This window comes from Phalacrocorax aristotelis, chromosome 1, assembly GCF_949628215.1.
Source record: "Phalacrocorax aristotelis chromosome 1, bGulAri2.1, whole genome shotgun sequence".
In the NCBI taxonomy this organism is placed as follows: domain Eukaryota; kingdom Metazoa; phylum Chordata; class Aves; order Suliformes; family Phalacrocoracidae; genus Phalacrocorax; species Phalacrocorax aristotelis.
Window position 1 is genome coordinate 82,214,279 of NC_134276.1, and position 23,961 is coordinate 82,238,239.

General features: G+C 43.4%; 1 protein-coding gene across 4 annotated transcripts in view; it reads right to left on the reverse strand.

Annotated features, from left to right (window-relative positions):
* The window catches only part of ARHGAP6 (Rho GTPase activating protein 6), a 342,719-nt gene that overhangs the window by 158,344 nt on the left and 160,414 nt on the right, over positions 1–23,961 (reverse strand). The window contains exon 1 of one of the 4 annotated variants that reach the window (XM_075095447.1): positions 11,361–11,578. The exons of the other annotated variants lie outside the window; for them this stretch is intronic. Within the exon in view, the coding sequence (XP_074951548.1) occupies positions 11,361–11,405 (45 nt within the window). The 5' untranslated portion in view covers positions 11,406–11,578. Of the gene's footprint in view, positions 1–11,360; positions 11,579–23,961 lie in introns of those variants that run through there. 4 annotated transcript variants of the gene reach the window in all.

Here is a 23,961-nt window from a genome sequence, read left to right on the forward strand (position 1 = left end):
TATTTATCAATAGCCAATTGCTTTATATTTATTTTAACACCAAAGATGTAGTGAAGACTAGAAAACTCATTTAAAAGTGTAACTATTCCACCAGAAACAACACAGGATCAGTTAGGCTGATAATGTGCTCTGCACAGAGTTTTTATGAAATTGTGTGGATGACCTACAGAGCATCTGTATTTCATGATGGGTCATTTTCTCATTGTCTTGCAAGAGACAGAATGTAAGCGAACTTTAAAAACCATCCTCAGGAACACGTTACTAAAGGAAAGGAATTCAATGTTTCTTCTTCAGTTGGAATTCCTTTTCCAGGCATGAATTCTATATAAAGGGCAAGTGATTTAAACAACTGATACAAAATAAGACAAAAGATAGATATAAGTCAACTCTGCTTAACGTTACATGCAAGTTAAGGTAACAGGTATCATATTGATAGTCATAGATAATAACTGTAAGGGCTTCCTGGCAGCAATATTTCTTGCCAAACACTTTTGCTGTTATGCCCAGACTGAAAAACAAAAAGAAAAAAACCAAACAAACAAAACACACCACACCACCAGCTTGCTACTCATCAGACGTGCTCTCTGTATGCATTTCAATTACTCTCTAATCTAGGGACAGAAATACTGCCCTGCAGAGAGAAAAGGAGTTGCAAGAGCATTAGAAAAGTTTTGCTGCACGCTAACAATTACAGGGTATTTTATATTGGCAACACTACATATGGAAAAAAAAAAAAGCCACTACCACAGCCAGAGGCTTCAGCTGGCTAGATGTACAGGACTGGCTCCTAGCAAAGGCGTCTTTTCAGATTCATCTGTGCAGAACTAAAAGTCGCTGAAAGATGATAAATTTGAGAATCCAAAGAGTAATATTTTCCCATCACTTCACAGAAGATATCTGAATGTCACCATGACATATTTAAAGGCACAAGAAGAGGTCTTGCTCACCTGGGCTTGAGAAAGCCTGTACCAATGAAAATACAGAATTAGATTACTTTAAATAGATGACGGAAATGTATAAATTAAAAGTGATACAAGATGGTGTGACACACAGTATGGGAAAACCCAAATTCATCCCACTGCAGGAAGGGCCACAATACTGACTCCAGTTCAGTCTAATTTACAGTCTAGTAGGCACACTATGACAACTTTATTTTATAGCCAGAAAAGCTGTTCTAGCACTGAAGGATTTAAATACTCCCCAGCCATTATGTACACTCTCCAGAAGTAAAAATATGTGGTTCTATTCAGCACCACTGACAACAAATTCTCCAAATTCATGCAAAAAGACTCAGTAAATGGAGACTCCCAGATTGCTCATATCAAGGAATGCTTTCAAAGACTACAGCACTACCAGGTAATTAAAGAACTGCAAGGACCATTTCTGATGCCATGAATCACCTGTAGTGGGACAGCTATCCTCAGTTAGGTAACTCACAGCAGGGGGAATTTCCCCCAAAAAAATAATTAGCCAGAAGGTAAATCATCAACCTATCAGCAGTCAGAACAGACAACAGCATCTTTTCTGCAAATAAATGTATGCAACTCACACCCTCCTTGTTAAATTCAGTAACAAAAACATTTGACACAGTAATGTACAATTATGGAGAAGGACTGCATAGTTTACTCTTTTATATCCTTTTTCTCCTCTGTGATTCTGATGGAGATTAACTCTGCCCTGTTGCAACATTTTTATCATTTTAAGTTCTCATAAATAGAATTTGACATTGCTTCACACAGGCTGTGCAGTTGTGCATGGAAAATCCTGACTAAAATGAAGATGCATTCTGGAAGAAGATAGGTAAGGGGACAATAAATTTTTCAACTTTGCATTTAATTAGTCTGTTTTCCTGTGGCCTTAAACTGAATTTCAGATTTACGTCAATTTAAATCTTGAATACGTTTCAGGACATGGACATGCAAAAAGAAAAATAAATATTTATAGCGGAACTTGTATTGATGCTCCTCGTTAACTCTGAAAACAAAGCTCATCACCAGCAACTTCATTTCTTGCAGCCAGAATATCCAACTGCAGGCTCACCCAGCCACACAAAAACCAAGGAGCCCAGAACCAGCCACCTGCCAGAATGATGCACCAGCCAAATCCTTGCCTGACAGAAAAGAGCTTCAGGACACAGCTTAGCAAGTTGAGCAGGAGTTCACTTTCTGCTGAAGAAGAGGGACTATGAACCACCTCTAGAAAACCCAGTGGCTTTAAATCCAACGCTACCAGGACGTGCCAAGAACAGGATCATCTCACGGCTTCACATGACATCGCATGGGATTAGGTAAAATCTTTAGCTATTTGCTCCTGGATAGTTTAGGCTTTTCATACATCACACGCAACTGGAAGCGAAAGATGCAATGCTCAGCTGTTACATGGTGCTGTACCTCTGCAAACAGCAGTGCCTGGTGTTCCTCCAAGAGTCACCCCAGGCATGCAGCACCACTGCAATTCAACTCCGAGGTTACAAGGACACAAGTTCGCAGCTCCTACTAGAAAGGGGTCATCTCCAATTCCTGAGCTGAAGTGAAGTATTAAGACATGCCGCCTGACACCCAAATGATGCAGGTACACTTCGGACATACTTCCAGTGAAAATACGTCATTGAGATATGTACATCTTCTCAAGACCTGAACATCTCTCATCCCTCACTAGAGGGATAGCTCCTGGGGTTCACGCTGACTTCTCATACAGGTTGAGACAAAACCCCTTTGGTCATCGCTCCTACCCCTACCTTTGCAAGACACTGCAGGAGCACAAGAACTATGAGATTCAGCAGCTGCAACTCTGAAAGACATCCACCTTCAAGCAAAAAGCCAAGTCATGCTCTTTCTCTCCTACCACCTGTTTCTACCATTTGTCCAGATGTACTCAGATGCTGGAACAGACTCTGAACCCGAGTATGAAAGCACTCACAAGGAAAGACCACAGAAACAGGCATCTGGGAGAGGAAGCAACCAGCTAATGAGGGGTTTCCCCAATTACTCAGAGATCTCTGCCTGCAAACCAACAAAACCTCCAACGTTCTGCCGCAAGTTTCTCAGTGCCATACTCTGCACTAAAATAAACCACTCGCTTTTATTTAAAGTAATTGAAATGGAAATAGGGAGTACTTCCAATGTTCGATACGTGCAGCTACAAAAGCTGACATTAAAGGGGTATATAATCACAGTATGCAAATATTAATGACAGCCTGCAATGATGTAGGGCATGAACAATTTACCACAGAGGAAAAAAAGGAAACATTTAAGGCCACAGTACCAATTAAAGGATGTTTTGCCCAGAGGGTTGCTGGAATGTGAGACAATTTGCCAAGGGAAACAGAGGGCGTGGCCTCTGCACAAAGCTGGACTCAACATCTGTTTCAAGAGCTGGTACATATTTCAGCAAGAACAGGACCAGGCTGCAAGTACCTATAGTTTTCTTCCTACACAATTTGTTTATGGGTTTGGTTTGGTTTGGTTTTCCTGCAGATAGCACCATATACTGTGCTCATTCAAGACCCCGCTTGGAAAGTATAAATACATTTCCGAGTTTTTAAGCAAGGTTAATATCCGTCTATCAAATGATGATCTTCAGATTCTTTTCCACAGCTTGTGTTTAAACAACGAAGTGCTTTGCAAGCCTCAGGATATTTATTAATAGGACCAGACTGGAAAAAAACACAGTAATGTACTGAAATGAGAATTTCAGCCTGCAAGGATACTGAATCCGTATACCAAGTGACATATAGTTGAGCATAACAGGAGCTTTTACAAACTAATGGGCAAAAGAGGAAAATAATCAACATTAAACGCCACCTAATTTAGGTGTCTAAATAAAATCTGACATCCCAGACAATGCAATCAACTTTCTAAATATGTAAACCTTTGCAAATATTATACCCTGATCAACACTGAAAGAAAATAACTGCAAGTTTCAGGAGATACAGACACTCAGGCTAAAGTTTGGGTGCTACACACCAGGTACCTATAGACATACTTAGCGTTCAAGATGCTTGATTAAAAAAAAAAAAAAACAAACCACCAAACTTTATCATCTACAGTTAAAAAGAACAATGCAGACTAGCTATAATCTAGTGGAATTACACAGCACAGTAGCAGTCATAAAATCATGGGATCATCTACCTTCATGGCAGTGTAGCAAAGGTGATAATAAGATTCACATAAAGTAATGCACAAAAATATATAGAAGATGTTATTTTAAAGTAAACAATTCAATTGTATGAAGAAATATCAAATAGCCTTCAGTATCGCTCCCAAAGACTCATTCACCCGCTTCAAGAATGTAAAGCATCCAAGTATGAAGTAACAGCAGACTACCTTACAGGTAGTTATGACCAGCACTTACTCTTCCTGCATACCTGGGGGCACCGTAGCCTGAACAAACCCAAACATTACTTACATCTCCTTTAGCAAGTGAACACTACTGCCGTGTACTTAAGTACTGTTGTAATATTCAATTCCCCATTAGCAATTCTTAACAGTTTTTGATTTAGTAGATGATACATTCAGGAAATCCTTTTAACTGTGCACTGTAGATAACTCTTAGATAGTAATCATTAGAAAGATAAACATTACTTACTTTTAGTTTTGAGTCAGCCCTGCCCAGTAAGACCCGGGCATCTCCCAAGGGAGCATTAAGATTTGACACCCCTTCAGAGAAACCAAACTTGAGCCACATGGATTTGTCAGCCAAGACCTGTTGCAGAAAGGTTGTCAGATTCTTTTTGTAAGCAATACAATGCATGCACACCTCCTTTATTCCCTAGACAAGAAAAAGCCATATCACTGCATGGAGTGAAATGGCTTTCTATATTCTCAACTAAAGAAAGGTACGAATGGTGTGAAATTTGAACAATGAATGCATCTTTTCCAAGCCACTGAGAGTTCAGCTGTATTTTTGCTGTAGGTACAGGTATTCCATTAGAACACGAGCAGCAAACAGCTGTTCCAGGGGTACACTACTTGGTGAACGACAGAGGTACTTAGACAAATGAAAGAAGTTCAGAAGTGTTCAAAAGACCCTGTAAGCATGTCATGTGAAAGAGACTGTTTCTTAGGTTTTACTTTTGTTTGGAATTTAAATTCTAAATAAATGAAGTTTTGAAGAGCTGTGGCCAGTAAAAATACTATTTTCATGTTAGCAGAAACAGGTACCACAAACAAGTAATGTCCTTCTTCACAGTACCATGCAAAGACACTCAGGTATAAAAGATAACTGATTAGCAACTGAAGATAAATAAAAGTAGAACCAACTACCTAAATATACCTGTGACCTCAATCATCTCCTATTTACACGGCTTCACTCTTCAGGCTGAAAGAAATGTAAAAATCTGCCCGCAAATTTCAAAAAGGTTCTGGGAAACAGAACTGAAATTCAAACCATCAGCCTGCAAGAGGGATATCGACCACATGGAGTCCAACATTTTTACTTAAGAATAGTTCTGTATCTCACAACCTTTGCATCTGAACATTTCGTAAAGGTTAGCATGTGTTTCCACATGCTAGTTCGTTTAGGAAAAGAAGCATTTCTGCAGAAAAATAAATAATAAAAAAAAGGACCAGACAAGCACCCTGCTCAAAAAAAAAAAAAAAAAAAAAATCACAAAAAAGGCCATGACAGAGATTGAAATCCTCAGTTCTCATCTTGCACTTCATCTGCATGGCTAACCTTACTTCCAGGCACAGGTTGCTGATTTTGGCCACACATGACTTTGCTGCTCAGGCAGACTTCGTCAGTACTGACAGCACAAAACCTCATCCACCCAGCAGTTTTATGAAGGAATATTGCTGGTTGATTAAATCCCCTCTTGGAGAAGTGCAAGCAGCATAAATTGGACCAAGGAAGTATACCATCATATCAGAGCCAAATGACAGTGTGCATCTCAATAAAAACCCTGAAGCTCCACTCACATGGAATTTTATTAAACAGCCCAAGAACTGTAATTGCGCTGCAGGGATAGATCATCCTATGTAAAGACAGGCAGACAAATAGAATGAAAGGGAAGCTTTACCTCCTGCCATCTATACACAGGGTGGCCACCTTCTCCATACTTTAGGCCACCTCTATTGCTGGCCAATAGGAATAGACCTGACCTAGCAAGCCTTGCCAAACTCAACCTACATCTGCCCCCATCTTTACTCCTGCACACAAGAGAAAGGACATTAATAACCATTTGTGCGTGGAGAGCTCCAGAAATACATTAGGAGTTCAAGCACTGTAAAAAAACGTGACCTGAACAGAATCGAAAACTACTTCCTGCAACTTTTTAAGAGCCCATGACACACACAAGAGCTCTTCTCTTCCTCTCTTCCCCTCATCTTGGCTCTTCGGCATTAACTCGTGCCTGCTCTGTGGAGTGGATAAAAGCCGGCTGGACTCACTTCAGATTCCGTCAATCCCAATCAAAGCTTGGCCCTGGTGTCACTACTGAGCGACAAATAGCGCTTGTTTCCTATATTTATATAGGCTCTTTAGAGATTAGCGATAAAAGCACTTTCAAATGTTGCAAAACTATAAGCATGAATCATCACCAGCACTGGGAATTTCACCCAAACGAAGAATGAAGGACTGGGCTCAACAGCAATCGGAAATCATATTCCTTCAGCGAAACGCCCAACACACACAAGGTCAGTGAAAGTCTCTGATGAATGAAATCCAAGAGTCAGATGCCAGAAATGTGACTGTTAACCACCTCTTCTGTAACTTGCTTATCTGATCAAGTAGGAAGTATTCTTCACAATTTTCTAATTAGAAAACACCACCTGCAGAGTGATTTAATTTTTTGAACTAGTTAACTCTACCTTTGAGTAGTTGGAATACGAGAAAATATGCAGCTGTCTCCTATGGAGCAGAGATGTTTGAATTACAGAGCCTGGTGGGCAAGAACTTTTTCTCATGTCAAGCACTGCCTGAATCCCACAGCCTGTCCTCCACCTCATCAAACCTGACTGCAAACGTACAATACAGTTGATCTGGATACGTGCTGGTCTGGTCTGCTCCTGCACTGTTTCTTGCTGGAGAGCCCACTGGGAGAAGAGAAAAACCAGACAAAGGGTCTAGGTGAAGGCAGCACACTTCTTAGTCCGGTAAGATATACTTGTAGGATTTACTACAATCACTATAATAAATGTGGTCTGCTTGTGGCATGTAATTTTGTTGCTAAAAATCTGAGAGGCTGGAGGCTGAAGTCATCAGGCAACGTGTCTTGAAATCAGAAAGCCAAGCAACTCTCTTTAAAAATTGATTCTTGTAAAATGCAAGCAAGCCCAAAAGAGGATGTCAGCACTTGGGTCCTCCTCACAGAGAGAATTTTTTCAGTCCTAGCTCACAGTTTTACAGTGTCACCACCAATCTCACTATTCCACTTTGAATTACTCTGTAACCTAGTTTTGTTAAGAGTAACAATTAGCATCACTACAACTAGAATATTGGAGGAAAAATGTTTATTATCCTCTTTTTAATTCCTTTGCAAACTGTTTCTTTTGTTTCCTCCATCCTTCCATGCAGACTGATGGATTTAAGACGGTAATGGCAAGCAGCAAGTCTGCCCACTGCACCAGCAAAGGGTCAGCTGGGCGCAGGCTGAGCCAACACACAAGACAAGACAATGCTCCAAATACTGCTGGAGGCAGGCAAAAACCCTTCTTCTCCCTAAATACTGACATCTGAATTGGAGGCGACCTCATTATCAGCAATAGATTCAGAGGCTTAAAGTAACTTATAGTTGTGTCCTCCAGGGACCCACACATCCCCTCCACTCCAGCTTCTTCCAGAACTCCCGGTTTTTGGCCCCAAAGAAGAGTCTTGCATCTTCTCTTCAGAAGAATCCCCACAGGTACCCCACAGGTCACGGCAGCCACATCCAAATCCCAGCTCCTCCCCATTTTCTCATATTCCCTGGTTAAAGACAGCCAGAGTTTCCTCATCAGGGCAACCATCCCTTCTTTTCAGGGAAATCCCTTCTGGTAAACATTCAAGACAAAACAAGACTGAAGATGCTACACCAAGATTAAAATAGCTATTTCCGAGCCAGATCATACTTCCAGCTTCCTGCTTTGGACCACTGAGGGGACGGTCGGTTGGGCAACACCCAAGGCTATTTTAAGTCTCTTCTTTGCATATGTAAAAAACTACATTTCAAGTTACCAATGGATCTCTTAAAATAAAGTAAGTACAATATTGCTTTCTGGTGTTTTAGCCAAAATGCATGAAACAGCTTTTAAGTCCCCCTGTAACTGCTGCTAAGGTGGAAAAAATAAATTAATTTAGGAACCACCAGGAAGAAATCCCAAGTCAGAAAGGTGACCATCCTTCTTAATGAAACCGTTTGAAAAAAAAAAAAAAAATGTTCCTGGAACATTTGGAGATCTTAGTATCTGTTATAAACATCACAATACCAAAAATAGCTTCTAAATCAGAGTGGATTCAGATGGATGATTAGTGGGCAGGTAAAACTAACCTAGGTCTAAAAATTAAAGGGTACAGCTTGGTCAGGCAACATACAGTGAGGATGAGATACCATTTAACTTTCTACAAGTTTTCATAAAAATACCATATAGATGTAAACATCAGAAAGGGCAAAGAGGTCTCTGGGCTGATGAAAAGATATCAGGAGAAAAAAAAAAAACATTTCTGTGACTCTATGCAAGTGTAACCCCCTTTTTTTTCTTCCCCTTTTTAAAATTTTTTTTACATATTCTCCTTTAGTAAGGTATTTTTATTCATCTTCAGCTGGCTGATTTCTTTTAACTTACTTTTCACTGAAAAAGAAAAATGTTTCAACTGGTTAAAATTACGTCTTGCCTACTGGAGGTTTTTGGTGACTCAACACCGATGACAAGTCCAAAGCATAACTGTGACATAATTTCAGCCATCCCACTTGCATTTAACATACGCTGGATCAAACACGCTATAGGCTATGTGATCATCCCCACAGATGTTACAGTCCTAAATTATTAAGCCTTTGTTTGTATAAGTGATCCTTGCAAATATGCTATGGAGCTTCAGAATCGCAATGGCATCCCTGTTGATTTATGGCTACATTATCATGTTGCACTGGCAGTAACACACTGCAGAGCTAAGGAGCTGGTATAGAGGACCCAACGGCCAAACCACACAGATTTCAGAAGTTTACACTCAAGCTGACTCTAGCTTGGTCCTGAGGCTCGAATACCGTCCAGGCACTGGGCAACACCAGGAGCACATCCCCCAGTTCGGCATCACCTGAACAAATGCTGTTTCTCATGCTCCAGGACTGCCCTGAGACATGAACCAAGGTACATGAGTGGGGAAGACTGGGAGATTCCCTTCAAAAGCACACTGCTGACCTGAACTGAGACGCTAAGCAGATGCTTCCTTATGCACTTTTATGGAAATCATGGAGCTTTAATTATCAGTCCCAAAAAGCAAAAGAAAAGCCCACCACATAAATCACTATAATTTCTTCTGCCAATAAATTAATTGCTACTAAATACTATAACACTGTATAATTTTTATTCCACAGTTATCAAAAAAATCTAATAACTTGATTTGTATTTACACCACGCAATTATTCAAAGTTAGCAAGAATGGTCCTAAGTTACATTTAAGGAGTAATTACTAAGGCCTCAATCCAACAAAGCTCTAAAGTCTTAGCTTATCTTCAGGTCAACAAACATTTGTTTTCAATTAGGCTGTTCACAGACTTCACATTAAGCGTATGCATGGATAATGCCCAGCACCCAGATCTATATCTTCCAAACGAGTAACATCACCTGAAAAAAAATCACTTACCTCTTAGATGTATCTATGTGTTGTTACTTTATTACTGAAATAGATCTTAAAATAGTAAAAAATATTTTATTTTGAAGTACTATTCTCAGGTGCACAATTTCCCCTTTGCTGCGATATAGCGCAATGGAAGAGCAGTGGTTTTGCGACAGTGGTCATGGTCATCTGAGAGGGCTGGCCATCCTGCTTCTTCCTTTGCATGCCTGCTGATCAGAGCTTAATGCACTATCTGCTCCCGGCTCCGGGCAAGAAAATGGACTGATACCCAACTGACAGAAACAATAATGTGCTTGTAACTAGCAGTTAATGGTAGACTGACAAGCACAATCACAGGAAGTAATAAAAATTTCATGGAGCTTGCATGCGACGTGACTGTCACTGGTCTCCTATGTGTCTAAATAGGAACGGGGCAATTACCCTACTAAAAGAAGAGGTTCCAATTCATTCGACGAATGAGAACTAGTCTCCCAGCGAGATTGCTAATCACTACTTACACACGATACAAAATGTATTTGCTTCTATATAACTATTTCAGCCAACACGTCATTACCTCTGAAAGCTGTAGTATTACTACAGTAGCTGAGTGCACTGATACCTACAGCTGAGTGGGTACAGAAGTATTTACACAGACAGACTCCCCCTCGCCCCCAAGAAGGAAAAAGCAAAGAGAACAACCTCTTCTACTCTAAACTGTTCGGGTAAGATTTTAAAAACAGGCATAAAAAGAAACTTAATTTAACGGCCAATACTGCAGGAATCAAAGTGAAAGAGAAAAGCACGCCGCAGCGTACCGCCTCAGCGATACACTCACCGACCCATCCTCGCAGCGCCAGCAGCCGCACTCACCAGGAGCAGAAAAGCAAGCCTGCTCTGACTGACAATTCCCACATAACTTCAGCAGCAGCAATAAAAATCATTCGTTACCGGCACGAGCGCACACGAGAGCGGCACCAGACCCCGGCCGCTACCGCGGGCGCCCGCACGCAGCTGCCGCTCCAGGAGGGGGGGCAACCGGTTGCTCGTACGCGGCTCGGGGTTTGTTCTTTTGATTTCTGCCCGAGCAAGCGAGAAAATGCCCCTAACGAGGCCGGCAGAAAGGAAGTGGCTTCTCAACGGCACAACCTCTCGTGAAGGAAATAATGAAATATGGTGTTATCATCTGAAGCGCAGCGGGAGCGGTGCCGGAACCGGCCACCGAGAGCAGTTCTGGTGCTGGGGGCTCGCCCCCTCAGCCCGCCTGCGAGGACACGGACGGACGGGCGGCGGGGCGCCTCCTCCTGCGGGAGCACCTCTGCTCCCGCCGCCGCCCCCCGGGGAAGCGGCTGCACCGTCACTGCCGGTGCGGGATGCAGCCCAGCCTCCGCGGAGCTGGGACCCCACCGCGCTCCCCACGCCGCGCCAGGACCTGCCGCCAGGACCTGCCACCAGCCCCACCACACAGACGCCGCCGATCGCCCCCGGCGGCGCTGCGGGGCGGAGGACGGACGGACGGACGGACGCACGCACGCACCCACCCCACCCGGTACACGTGGGCTGCACCTTCCTCCGAGCCCCCGTCCCACGCAGCCCCCTCCGGCACTCACCGCGTAGCGCAGTGCCGGCCTCTCGCTGAAGACCGAGTCCCCCATGGCCGCGGGCGGGCGGCGGGGCCGCTCCCTCCACACGGCGCGGCTGCAGCGGCGGCGCTGGGCGCTGCTCTGCCCTCAGACGGCGGCGGCGGCAGCCTCAGCGCGGGGTTCCCGCCCGGCAGCCTCCGGCCCCGTCCCCCGGCGCCCCTCCTCGCAACTTGTGCCTCCACCCCGCCCCCGGCTGTCCCCACCCCGCCGCGGGAGCCGGCAGCCCCTCGGCGGAGCGGGGCGGCAGACGGGAGCAGGAGGAGGAGGAGGAGAAGAAGGAGGAGGAGGCGCCCCGCCGCCGCTCCCCCCCTCCCCCGCGCCGCTGGAAGGGTGGCGGTTTCAGTCCTCCCGCCCAGCGCCGGTGACTCCCCCGCGGCGGGGCCTGTCGCCTCCCCCCGCGGCGCTGAGCGCGGCCGCACCTACGGGCCGAGCTGGGCCGGGTGGCGGTGCAGGGCGGCGGAGGGAGCCCTCCCGCGGGGCTGCCGGAGCGCTGAGGGGAGGAGAGGGCGACGGCGGTGGGGCCGCGGGGCTCCGTGCCCGGCTGGGACCATCGCGGGGGGTCCCCAGCTCCCGCCCGGGGCCCGCCGGGCGAGAGCCCCGTGGAGGGGCTGACCCGGCCCCCGCGGTCCAGTCGCTCATTCCCCAGGGCAAAGCACCCGACCGGCCCCCGGAGCCTGGCGGGGCGGCCCCAGTCCGGCAAGGGAGGCCTAAAGGCTAAGGAAAGAGGAACAACTCAAGCTTACTTTCCAATACGTATTTTTATGATGCGGGATTTGGGAGGACTGGCTTATGGTTCTTGAACACGTAGGCTTCGAAAAGTGAAACGCTATTTCACGGCCTATTTGGTATTTTATGAACATGTACTTACACAAACTGTAGAAGATGAAACACGTTCTGAAGGAAAATTGCATTCTGCTGTGTCATAATTAGTAGCGACTTCAGTGTGACTTGCCTAGAGAGACCGTGGCATCTCCATGAATTAAAGTGTTTAAAAATACATAAACCTCCCTCAGTCAGGCACAACCTCAGCAGAGTGAGGCTAGGGGCAGGTTAGATGATTTCCTGAGCCCTCTTCCATCTTTTTAATAATTTTTCAATGCTTTGCACAAATCTTTGTTAGCACAGTAACTCCCCCAGTTACTCTCAGTTGTTCTCTAAGGAAGTGGCCTCATTCTAGTGCGGCATGACGTATAACGAAATTAATGAGTTTTACTGTTTCCGACCTACAATCTAGGCAGACGTGTTACCAGCGCGTTGCATTATCTATAAACAAAGGTAACGTAGTTCTTTTGGGGAAAACGAAAAGGTATTTTGTGGGGGAAAAAAAAAGTGTAAAATAACTCCAAGTAGATGCTGGAAACATGTATCAGTTGAGCCAAAGTTTTGATTTGCTCTCCTGGTGATGTACTGTACCCAATGATCTTCCACTTACAGATCTTCCATGGATTTTAATTCCTATTGCAGAGGAAATCATTTTTAAGAGTTCCCATGGACGGGGAGGTAATTTTCAGTTAACTTGGCATGAACAAAGTACACAATATCTGCATTTACCCATAAAGTCCATTTTTGTCTCTTGGGTGAACGATCCGCACTATTCCTCTTCCTGGAAAACGAGGCAGGGCAGGTGTTTGAGAAGTTGCAGAGCATGTATTGGAAAGCAGCACCCAACAGACAGAAACCTTACGTATCAAACATTTCAGATCATCAGGATCTCCAAGCAGGCAGGGGGAAAAAAGTAAAAAAAAAAAAAAAAAAAAATCCAAGTGCCTGATTTTCCCTTCTGAAGTTCTGCTTTTTATTTATTTCAAGGAGATGGTTTCAACCCAAGAACTACATCTATTAGATCGACTGATTTCAGGTAGTTTTTTCCTCTGCTCTGCAGGTATGGCGTTTGACCATGGAAAACAACAGAAAGCAGGTGAACAAGATTTGTGAGAGGCATATAGGATTTCTACCCTCGAGCTCTATAGCATCACCACCTTCTTTTTGCCCTATCTTCTGACAATGGTCGGTGCAAAAGGAAATGCTAAACATCAGAAAAGGATTAAAACCTGGGAAGCGGGGGGGGGGGGGGGGGGGGGGCATGTTTGAATAAACACCCCAAAGTGAAAAGAATAGTATGGAGGTGCCCAGAAACCCCCAACTGCTGGAAGGTAGAGAAAAAGATGACTAGCAAAAGGAGAGGTGCACAACTTTGAGGAAACAGAGTGGACTAAGATAAGGGAGAAAAACATAAAGCCAGGAAGGTGAGGAATGCCCCAATGCCCTAGAGGGAGAAGCCAGAGATGGGAAGGACTACAGGTGAAGTTTTGCAGGTTGAACTCGTCTGACCTAGCAATTCATTGCCACCGTAAAGGAGAGTCTGGCTCCCATAACCCTCTTCATCCCCTGCTCCCAGCCACACACACTGCCACCACCTCCCTTCCCTCTGCCTCGGTGCTTGTCGCAAACCAATACAGCAAATGGAGCACGCAGTTTCCTTCCCATTTAGCAGACTGAATCAGCTCTCTGAGGGAGGAGACAAGTGCCAGAGCTGGCACAAAGGAAAGCAGGAGGTCATCTAGTTGGGAGCAGGATACCGGGGGCAGGAGAAGAGCATGCATGGAAGTACCTTTGCAATAGTGACAGGTTCTTACATCGGTGCAGCTAAGATTAAAAATAAAGAATATGCAAGCAGGAAAAGATGGTAAAACTTTTTATGATGACAAGGAAAGAGTTATGGGTGAAAACTTATGTTTTGTGGTGGAGGTCAACCTGGAAAAATGCAGGTTTACTAGATGAGGTTTTTTTCTGTCCACACAACATAAAAAATAGGGAGAAAAGATTTTTTAAGTATTTTCATTTATAAAATCTTAAAGGATTTGGTAAGTTGCAGCTATAGAACTTTCATAGTATAGTTCAAGATTTTTGTGTACCTAGTAACAAAATTTAAAACTAATTGCTACTTACAAAAGGTGTTTTCAAAGCCCAGACCTTGAAACAAAAGCTTTCTGGATTTTGAAAGCAAGTTATTGCAGCTGTGACTACAAAGCTTGCTTATGCTGTATTTATGGTGGCCAGGGAGTCCGTCTGACTTCAAACGGCACAGGATTTGGAGCACACCCCTGCTCTGCAATGAGCAGTAACCGACTGAGCTGTACTACTCAGTTGCTTGCAATGAGCCGTCCCTCTTTCAAGCCACTTAGCAACTAGGATTAACATATGGACCTTTCAGGGCCGTTCTGACTACCTTTTCCCCCTTTTGCATTCCTCCTTTAATCACATTCATTTATGATTCCTCCCAAATTTCCTTCCTCCTTTATTTACCTGATAATGGGAACCCAAGGAATGCATGCAGCTCACTTTGGGAAGCGTAAACCTTCCAGGTCAGCTTCTCTTAACAGGTCATACAAAGCATAACTGTTACTTTCCTGCATATTCACTCCAAGGTTATTCAATCAAGAAAAAACAATACAAACCAGAAAGTTTTCAGTAATTCATTTTTCTATTGTATGAGGTACTGCTTCCTTGCATTTGGTTTTTTTTTAATGCTGTCCATGATTCCCATTGTGGTTGTTCCTTACACTGCTTTAAGAGGCTGTAATGTATGCTTTACACCTGCAAATGTAGATTACAGTAAAACCTTCACTCCTTCTCTCCTATTTATCATTTGTTGTTGACAACAGGAAAGAAGAATGAACAATGTTTCAGCTAAAATTTAGTTGCTTCCAACACAGCAGCTGGGAAGCGAGTAGGTAATTGAATTTTACTGTGTTGATCATTAATGAAGCCAGGTTTTGTTCTTCCAATATTACTCTATGAACTGAGTGCTTTCCCAACAGTAATTGCTCTTAAACAAAGGAAACTAGCTTTACAGTTGCAGATGGCACACAGTTATGAAATCGGGGAGAAGTGGCTTCCCTACTTCTCTGCCACAACTCCTGGAACTAGTGACTCAAGCTGTCTGATGTCACATCAGATGAGGTTGGAAAAACTTTCCAAATCCACCCTGTTAATGGAGAGAAGCTAGCTTCATCCTTACAGCAGTAATGGATTTGTCTCACCTAAATGTAAACATCTACGATCTCCATCTCAGCTTATTGCACTAGGCTCCCGTAGTCCGCAGGAAGAAGCTGACACATCTGGTGGACAGTTTATATCATTCCAAGTAGACGTCTAAAATGGGTCACATAAATTGAAGTGCCTACTACTTCACTCCAGCGGGAGTCCGTGACAATTAGTTCAGATGGCTGCCCTTCAGGCATCTGCAGTTAAGTGAGGGGAAGCCCACCTGGGAGCGAGCTATGGGATCAGCCTTTAAATATCACTTTGACTTTCAGAAAAGTCCTTAACGGTCTCAATGTTCTTGATTCTTTTCATTCCGGAAAGCAGGAGCTACTGTACTTACTGGGTGAAAAAACAGTCGACATCTTCAGGTGGAAAAGCTTCAAGCAAGCATGAAGGTCGTGTTTTGTTTGACCTTTCTAATAGCACATGAATGCAGCTTCCACACTGAGCTAACTCCAAATCTGGAAAAGACTTGCCTCTGTGGCGGCTGAACCAGGGCCAAGAGTGATACTGGCAGCACACTTCTTCCTCGGGGAATTAGCACTTTTCTTATTCTGGCCAAATGTTCGTTCGGTCCTTACAAGTTACAGTTTAAGTCTGTTTCCCAAAAAGAAGAGAGATAAAAGATGACAGAGAAGTAAATCAAATGCATAAGGTTCTATAAACAAAAAATAAAAACTAAGGAATCTGAATTTAGGGATAATACACTGCAAAAATCCTGTGTTCAGAACTAACTTCTTTTTTTTTCAAGTTTGCTACCTATCAAAATATGTTGATAGTTTCTCATCAGTTTTTAACAGAACTAAGGGAAAAAGTACTTAATGCCCATGAATAATGAAGTGCAATCTCACTTGTGGAGATGCTTTTTCACAACAGTGACATAAATCTTCTTAGACAAAAGAAATCCTATTTAGAAAGAACTCGATCGCAGTAATTTCCTAGATGTCTGAAACCCCTTTAATATGAGATCCAACGCACTAGAAGAGCATGACACACTTACAGCTCTCAAGGAGCACAGTTGCCCAAGTGTTGCTCATACCAGCGGAGAGGAAGCTAGCACTTTATTCCTCGGGAGCAGATACAAAGCAGCCTATGTTCCCCAGACACAAACACCCATCTTATGCTTGCACCAGGTGGTGCAAGCTCAGAGGAACTGCACCCTGTGCATACCCACGTAACGCTCCTGCACTGTCCAACTCTGTGAAGACCAAGAACACAAGCTGGACTCCAGATTACTAACTCAGACCTGTAAAATGTACTGGGGGGGGCAGGCAGGAGGAGCAGTTTCTCTTAGGAACGGCATCTGTAAGCATCTGGAGGAGGACCCTCCCTTCCACTCTTCCCCACGCCCTCTGCCTGTGGTCAGCTGGAGCTGCTGCCGCCCGATGGGGCACCACCTGGGAAGGAGCAGCAGCAATGCAAAAGTAGCCCCAGGGGAAGGTGAGACTCAAGACAATGTGCCCCGGGGCCAAAACCAGTTCTTCTGGTAAGCACTGGTATAAGAAATGGACAACTCATGGAGCAGGGAAACCTTTTCCCTAACGACAGCATATTAGCAAGCATCCAGGAGTATGTTAGCACTGGTGTGTCACCAGAATTTCACTCAGGTATTTGATTCTTGTTACCACATTCATAATTTTTTCATCCAATAGATCACTGTACTGTTTAATTTACAGGGCACTGTATATATACTGTAAAATTTATAGGCCAATGATGTTCTGTATATGATTGTGCGCTTTACTGCACTGTCAGTTATCAGCAGCTCGGCAAAGAAATTTAATCTAAAAGACTTGTATTTTAGAAGAATGTTAAATTACTTCATATCCCTGTGTTTACACATTGGTGTCTATCTCCAGCATCAGTAAAAATTCACTAGAATATCTTTAAACTAAAATTCTGAACTACTAACTTGTAAATCAAAAATATGACCCTATCACACAGCATAGCATAGTTTTTCAACAAAAATTAGAATTTACCCTGTGGGCCACTAGAATTAATTTGGTTTTTAAAGCTGCAGAAGAAACTACCAGTTATCCTGGAATCTTCTTCTCTCCTCAAAGGCTGCAATTTAAATAAATGGGACCACTCACTGCTTCGTGTGAAGGTAAATGACAGAGTTGCAGGCCTAATTTTTTAAGATATATATATATATGTTTGGTTTTCCTTTCTGACAGAACAAGCTAAAAAGGCAGACAGGAATAGGGGGAAAACAAGGGGGGGGGGGGGGAAAGAAGGGAAAAACAACGGAAGCAAATGTAACTTCCAGGTTTAGAGTTTCAAAACAGCTTAAGGGGCTTAAACATACGAGCCAAAAAATCCCAGTGAAGTCCTATCTCTGTAAATGATACACATCTGGGAAAACAACAATTCACTGGAAGATTTTTCTAGTTCCTGAAAGTGGGTAGATCTCCATGTATTTCCCTCCTTGTTTATCTCCTTGCAACTCACGTTCACTGTAAACTGCATTACTGGGCTGAGCTTTCACTAGCAATTATCCTTCTCCCTAAAATGTCTTCCGAGAACTGGAGAGGGAGAAAAGCACAATTTTCTTTCATTACATATGACTTTTACAGAAATTGCAGCTATATAAAAAAATATAAAAAACACTAACTTGAAACAAATCGGCTACAGGTACATGATTTGCTCGCTCTGACAAGAAAGAGGGATGCTTATTAACAACGGAAAGAAGCATGGGCTCCTATCTATTTTACCATCTGGGGGAAGGACTCTTTTTCACAAACCTAAAGTTTACTCAAAATTGTTTCACGGATACTATGGGATCCTGAAAATCCATTTAGTGTGCAGAGTAATAACTGTACAATAAAACCTCCCAAGAAGTAACACGACTACTGCACATTTTGATTTAATGCTGTAATTCATAAACCAATTTTGCTGTGTAGAAGTAATTATTTCAAGATTGGAACAAGACCAAGCCTCTTGTGACCAACAATAATAATATTCATAATACTAATAAACCTCTTCAAATGAAGTCATTGTTTAATACATTTCAGGCTATATGTGAAGTGGTTATAAACATCATGTTTTTGTAGTTGTCAATAATTCGGAGATCGTATAAGCAGATGGACCTTTTGTTCTTCTGATCTGGATTTCAACTGTAAATTAAGAATCAGGGTATTATTATTCGTAGTATTCACTGGAGCTGGTTGAGAAGCTAGTGTTCCAGTTGAGAAGGAACTTTGCTTTTCAAAATTTGACTTTCATCTGATTGAGTGTAAAGCCAACATTTTAAAACATCTTGTGAACTGTAAATTCTTATACTTTTCTGAGCCAGAAAAAGACAAACCATGAAGTAGTCTGCTTGGTTATCAATGAGCCTGACAAAAATTCCCCTTTTCTCTGAGACCAGGGGGAGCAGTCACGCAAACTGCCCTCGAGTGACAGTCCCTGGGAAACATCCCAGTACATCTCAGCTCCAGGGCAGGGTGCCTGGGAAGCCAGAAAAACAGCCTGGGAATTCCTATGGAATTAGGATTTGCCACAGTCCTGTGACGCCCTGATGTCTTGGCACTGGCAAGCTGCAGGGCCGTGCCATCTCCGGTGGTGCCAAGCCCCGGCAGGCAGCCTGCCCGACAGCCGAGGAGCCTGCTGCAGAGCAGTTATGCCAGCAGCCCGCATTAGAAACGGGAACCCATAATTTTCAGGATCACTGGATCCTGGTTTGGATCACTGGATGGACTTAACCAAAGATACACACTCTGAGTCAGTCCCAGGCCTTGGGCTGTGGGACAGCCCAGGAAGATTTTCTCACAGTCTCCGTGCAGCCTGCTTGTAACCCAGGGATAGTTTTCCTGGATTGATTAGAAGTAGATTCAAGGAGTTGCAAATGAAATATTTGAAGGCCAGCAAATTGGCCTTTTTCCCTGCAGCAAATTTCTACTCATTACTGTGATTAATGGCTTTTGAAATATTTCTTCTTTTGAATTTATAAAATGGAATCACACGCAATAACCTCACACACCGAGTTCCTTATGAGGTATTTTAAACTTATATATATGGCTGTCCACCGAGTTAGCAGTGAGTATTTTTACAGTGTGCTTTAGCAATTTACATTCATGGTCTGGTTTTGCTCTGAAGAACAGGTCTGGTTACAGTTTCAGTGTGTGGAGTTCTGAGGGCTTCAAGCAGTACAGAGTTTTATTCAAGCATCAATTTCCCTGGCTATTAGTCCATCGTTATTTTCGCCTCGAGGATGCAGAAGCATCAAAGCATATTTGTTTTCTAGTAAGAAACTTCAATCACCTAGTGATTCAGGCATAAAAGTTTCCCTGACCTGTCATGACAAGTGAGAGACAATATGAGGGAACTGGCTTCAGCACTCAAAGGAGAGATGGGAAATGCGGAATCTTAAACACTCTGAATGACTCTTACCCTAAGCTTGAAAACATTGTGAAGAAGGTAGAGGGAAAAAGCCCAACAACAACCATGTCCTAGTGTTCTGGGTGGGATTCATCTTCAGTTTCAGATAGCTACCTGTTGGTGTCTGTGCATGAGTTAGGTGTCTTGGTCCCCATGACAGTCACTGAATACCTACTCTATACAGACAATAGAGTCGAAAGAGTTTGGGACATGTCAGTCTAAAGTAGATACCACGTTTGATCTGCTGAATACACTTCCAGACCCAGCTGAGTCTGCTGACTATGTGTGTCCACCTGCAAAAGCTGCCTTTGCAGGCACATCCAAGTACAGAGCCCTACAACAAGCTGTGCTACCCAAAGGAAAGAATGACTACATTAAATATTTTTTTTCCAGCTGGCAGGATAGCCTGTTTCAACGGTCAACGTGTCCCTAAAATATAAACTAAAATGCACACAGGTTGGCCCTTGGGGAAGGGATTCGCAAGAAGGCCTGTCTTATATGTCCGGGCAAAAGAGACTACTACCTTACCTAAGATGATTCATGGACTAACTCGGTACTGAGCAGTACACGTTGCTGAAAACATAGCCCAGTAAAAATACAGCAAAAAGCGTATTTATTGCACTTTTGTTCTCCCCTGCAGTAGTCGTGACAACAGCTGCACCAGACGTGACTGCTGTGCCGTAAAGATGGCATCTCACTCTCACAAATTAGTGCTCCCGCCAAAAGAGCTGCATTTAACTGCAGGGTTATAATATGTTAGTGCTCACAACCGCTTCCCAGCTGCATGCAGCGAAAGGCTAAATGACCAGCGTTTGGGCGTCTGGTGCTCCCTGTTACCTGGAAACTGGAGCCCTGAGTGCAAGCACTGTTGAGAAAGTGATTTTAAAAAAGCAACAGGAACGTGAAAGCACGATTCATATAAGACATGCACCGCTGTCCAAGCAGTTTCTCTGCTTGCAGAGCTGTATTGTGTTAAGCTGCAGGATGCTTTACTGATATAAGTATACTGAATCCCTCGTAGCTTGGATGCAGTTGTTCCAGTCTGTCCCACACCGGGGCTATTCCTTTTGCAGGATTGGGAGGAAGGTGAAAGCAGGGCACAACCCATCGCCTCCCAGATCCAGGGATCCAGAGGTGGTGTAGCCACAGTGCTGAGCAATGACACTTATGTTAATCTGGGAGGGGAAGATCCCCCTGGGCAAAATAGCTTGGGAAAGGCTGTGTAAAAATGCTGGCCTATTCTCAAGCAATTGTTTTGGAAAAAGGTAAGCTATGAAGTGAAAGCACTACAGCTATTCCTGAAGAATCCCCCAGGAGCCTGCTCTCCTTCTGCAATAAGGACGCCCAGTTCCTTTGTAGTTAAATTCTTCTCAAGTGACTTGTATTGCTTTAACTGTCCTGGTAAGACTCACAAAAATGTATGTACAGAAAAGGCCTTGGAAAGATTCAATGCAGTTTTAGTCTAGCTTGATAATACTGGTGATTTCAGTGAAGCCAGCATAGGGGAAGGCGTGAATAATGCAGCAGTGAAGCAAAGCTGTGTGCCCCCCACCCCCCACCTCCCCTTTTTGTCCTTCTCCCTTGACTGAAAAGTTGAGGGGAAATCTTGGAAGTGGTCCTGTATGTGATTTGTGCTCCTAAGTAGAGCCAGAATGCTGCGAGCCAAGTGCCGGGCTGAATCTCCAAACTTTTACTGTTTATACTGAAGCTTATATTCACTGGCTGCAGGCGTTTCAGACCACTTCTCCAGGCACAACAGCTGGGAGATATCAAAGGCCTTTGCGAGCTATCCACCCATTCACCTCCAATTAGACCGAGTGTCCACAAGATGCTGGGAACACCAGAGAGTGTTAAGGAAAAGGAATTCATCCGCACGGGACAAAGAATTTAAGCTGTTTACAACTTTCTGCTCTCTAACGTTTATTACTCCCCCTCTATAAAACCTGCCTCCATCTGCGGTACCTTGTAGCGACAGAGTTAATGAAAACCCAAGCCGCATTCCAAGGATGGCAATACAGAATGAGAGCGACCTCAGCATTGTTTTGTTAAAATCTCAAATTGCCAATACAGCAAAATGAAGTAATGCGCTCTGTCAACATGTAGTATGATCTATAAATGGGATTGCCTGTTCATCTGTTAGTAAAACATGCAGAAAAGCACTATTTGATCAGCCTTAGAGCAGCTGACTGCTTGCTTTAACTTCTTAAGATTTATTTGAAGCATAAAACTGCTGAAAGACTCCAGTGAGTAAAAAAGACAAAAAGATATTAAAAAAATAGTTAAACATATTTGCAAATAGCCCTCATTTTATGTGTCTGGTCTTGAGTTAGCATTTCTTTGTCGGTAGAAATAAAACAAAAGTTAGTTAAAGCACTGACTGCTGAAAATTGATTTCCATGGACTTCAGTATTAATTTATAAAACTGTTATATCTTTTTACAAACAAAAGATGACTTTATTAGTTAACTTAGAAACCTCAGACAGGTTTCATAAATTTATAGACAGCTTCCAGATTGAATTTTGCTGATCCAGGCTTCTTAGGTGGAGTTTATGGAGCCAGACCTGTCATATGAGCTATTTCTATAAGCCTCAGGTAAATATACACAGGGTTCGTGTTGTTAGAGAAAGTGTTTTTTTCTCTTCTAAAAAAATTAAGTTAATCTTAAGTGAAAACAAAAGTTCATTCAGTACATTTTGTATTTGTTATTTTTGATCCATTCTGGGAAGCGTTTTTTCTCCACAGATCTACACTGCCTCTGCTTCTCTCAAACTCACTTTAACTCTTTCATTTCTTTCACCACTCTGCTTCACAGTCTGCTGCTCTGGTCTCTGAGCTAGAAACAGCCAGATGGCACAGCTGGAGGAAAGGAAACAGGTTTCAGGTATTTCCTTCTTCTTCCCAACCAGCAGCACTCATGCCTTCCTTTCCTACATGTGTACTTCAGCTCAAGTCTCATAGAAGGCTGGACCTGTACTGCAAGATCAATTTAGAACTGTAAGCGTTTACTCATGTAGCTGAAGTCCTGATGTGGCTGCAATTACAGCGATCAAATGGGTATGCTTTAGTTCCTTTTCCATTCAAAATTACTATGGCCATCTATAACAGCTTTATAAGAATATCACTCTGTCTGTAATAACAGGGTTCTCCAATTTTCAGTGCACACAAAGCTGTAATTTGTGAACTTGATAGCCCAAGCAATATTTCTTATTTAAGATCTCAGTTTATTCATGATCTTTCAATGAAATGTCATGTAAGAGTTTACCAATAAAACTCAGACTGAAGTGTACTCAAAGACAGATATCAAAGACAGGAATCAAAGGATCTGGAGCTTCCCCTTTAGGTATGTGGGTGCCTGGCAGCGAGATGGGAAAATATCCCTCCCCCTGGTTTCATCTAGAACATCCCTCTGTCCATTGTTTGTATTAAGCTGAAATTTGCAAAGCAGTTCAGGTTTTTTCCACTAAATTACGATATGGCACACTCACTATAGGTAAAGGTTTGTTACTACATTTGCTAAATCTTTTTCTGACAGAGAATCTGAGAAAAAGTAGTGTTAGCAAATAAAGAATGAAGAAATGGATATGGCAATACAACAGGGATGACCAAGCTTCTTGATCATTAGCTGGATATGGACACCTCCTTGCGACCAAGAGCCTTCATATGACCAGTGCCGCCAGCTCCAGGGCCTTTTGGAGCAGGCTCCAATGCCTGTTGGAGCAGCTCTTAGAGTTGAAGACACAGTGGCCAGGAGCTCCCACTGCTCCTCTCTGGGGCAGCACTAAACTGCACTCACAGCTGGGGACCCGGTCGACCCAGCAGTGTTGCCTGAGCAATCCCTGTTGGCTTAGCTCTGCTCACAGCCAAGGGTGCAGATCAGTCCCTGTGCCAGCACAACTTTGCTGCTGGCCTTATGATGAAATTATAGCGCTTGAACTGTCCCACAAGGATTGGGGAGACTGGCTACAAGCCCACAAGAGACTCCAAAGAAAGGGAGAGCAATGCTCACATGAGGAGAGACCCAGGACGGTTGTCTGAGATAGAAAAGATACATTTTCACCTTTTGATGGTACTTGTGAAAAGGCAGGCAGCAGTATTTTGCTGCTGATGGTGCCCAGGCCTGGTGTTGTTCTACAGATGAACACTC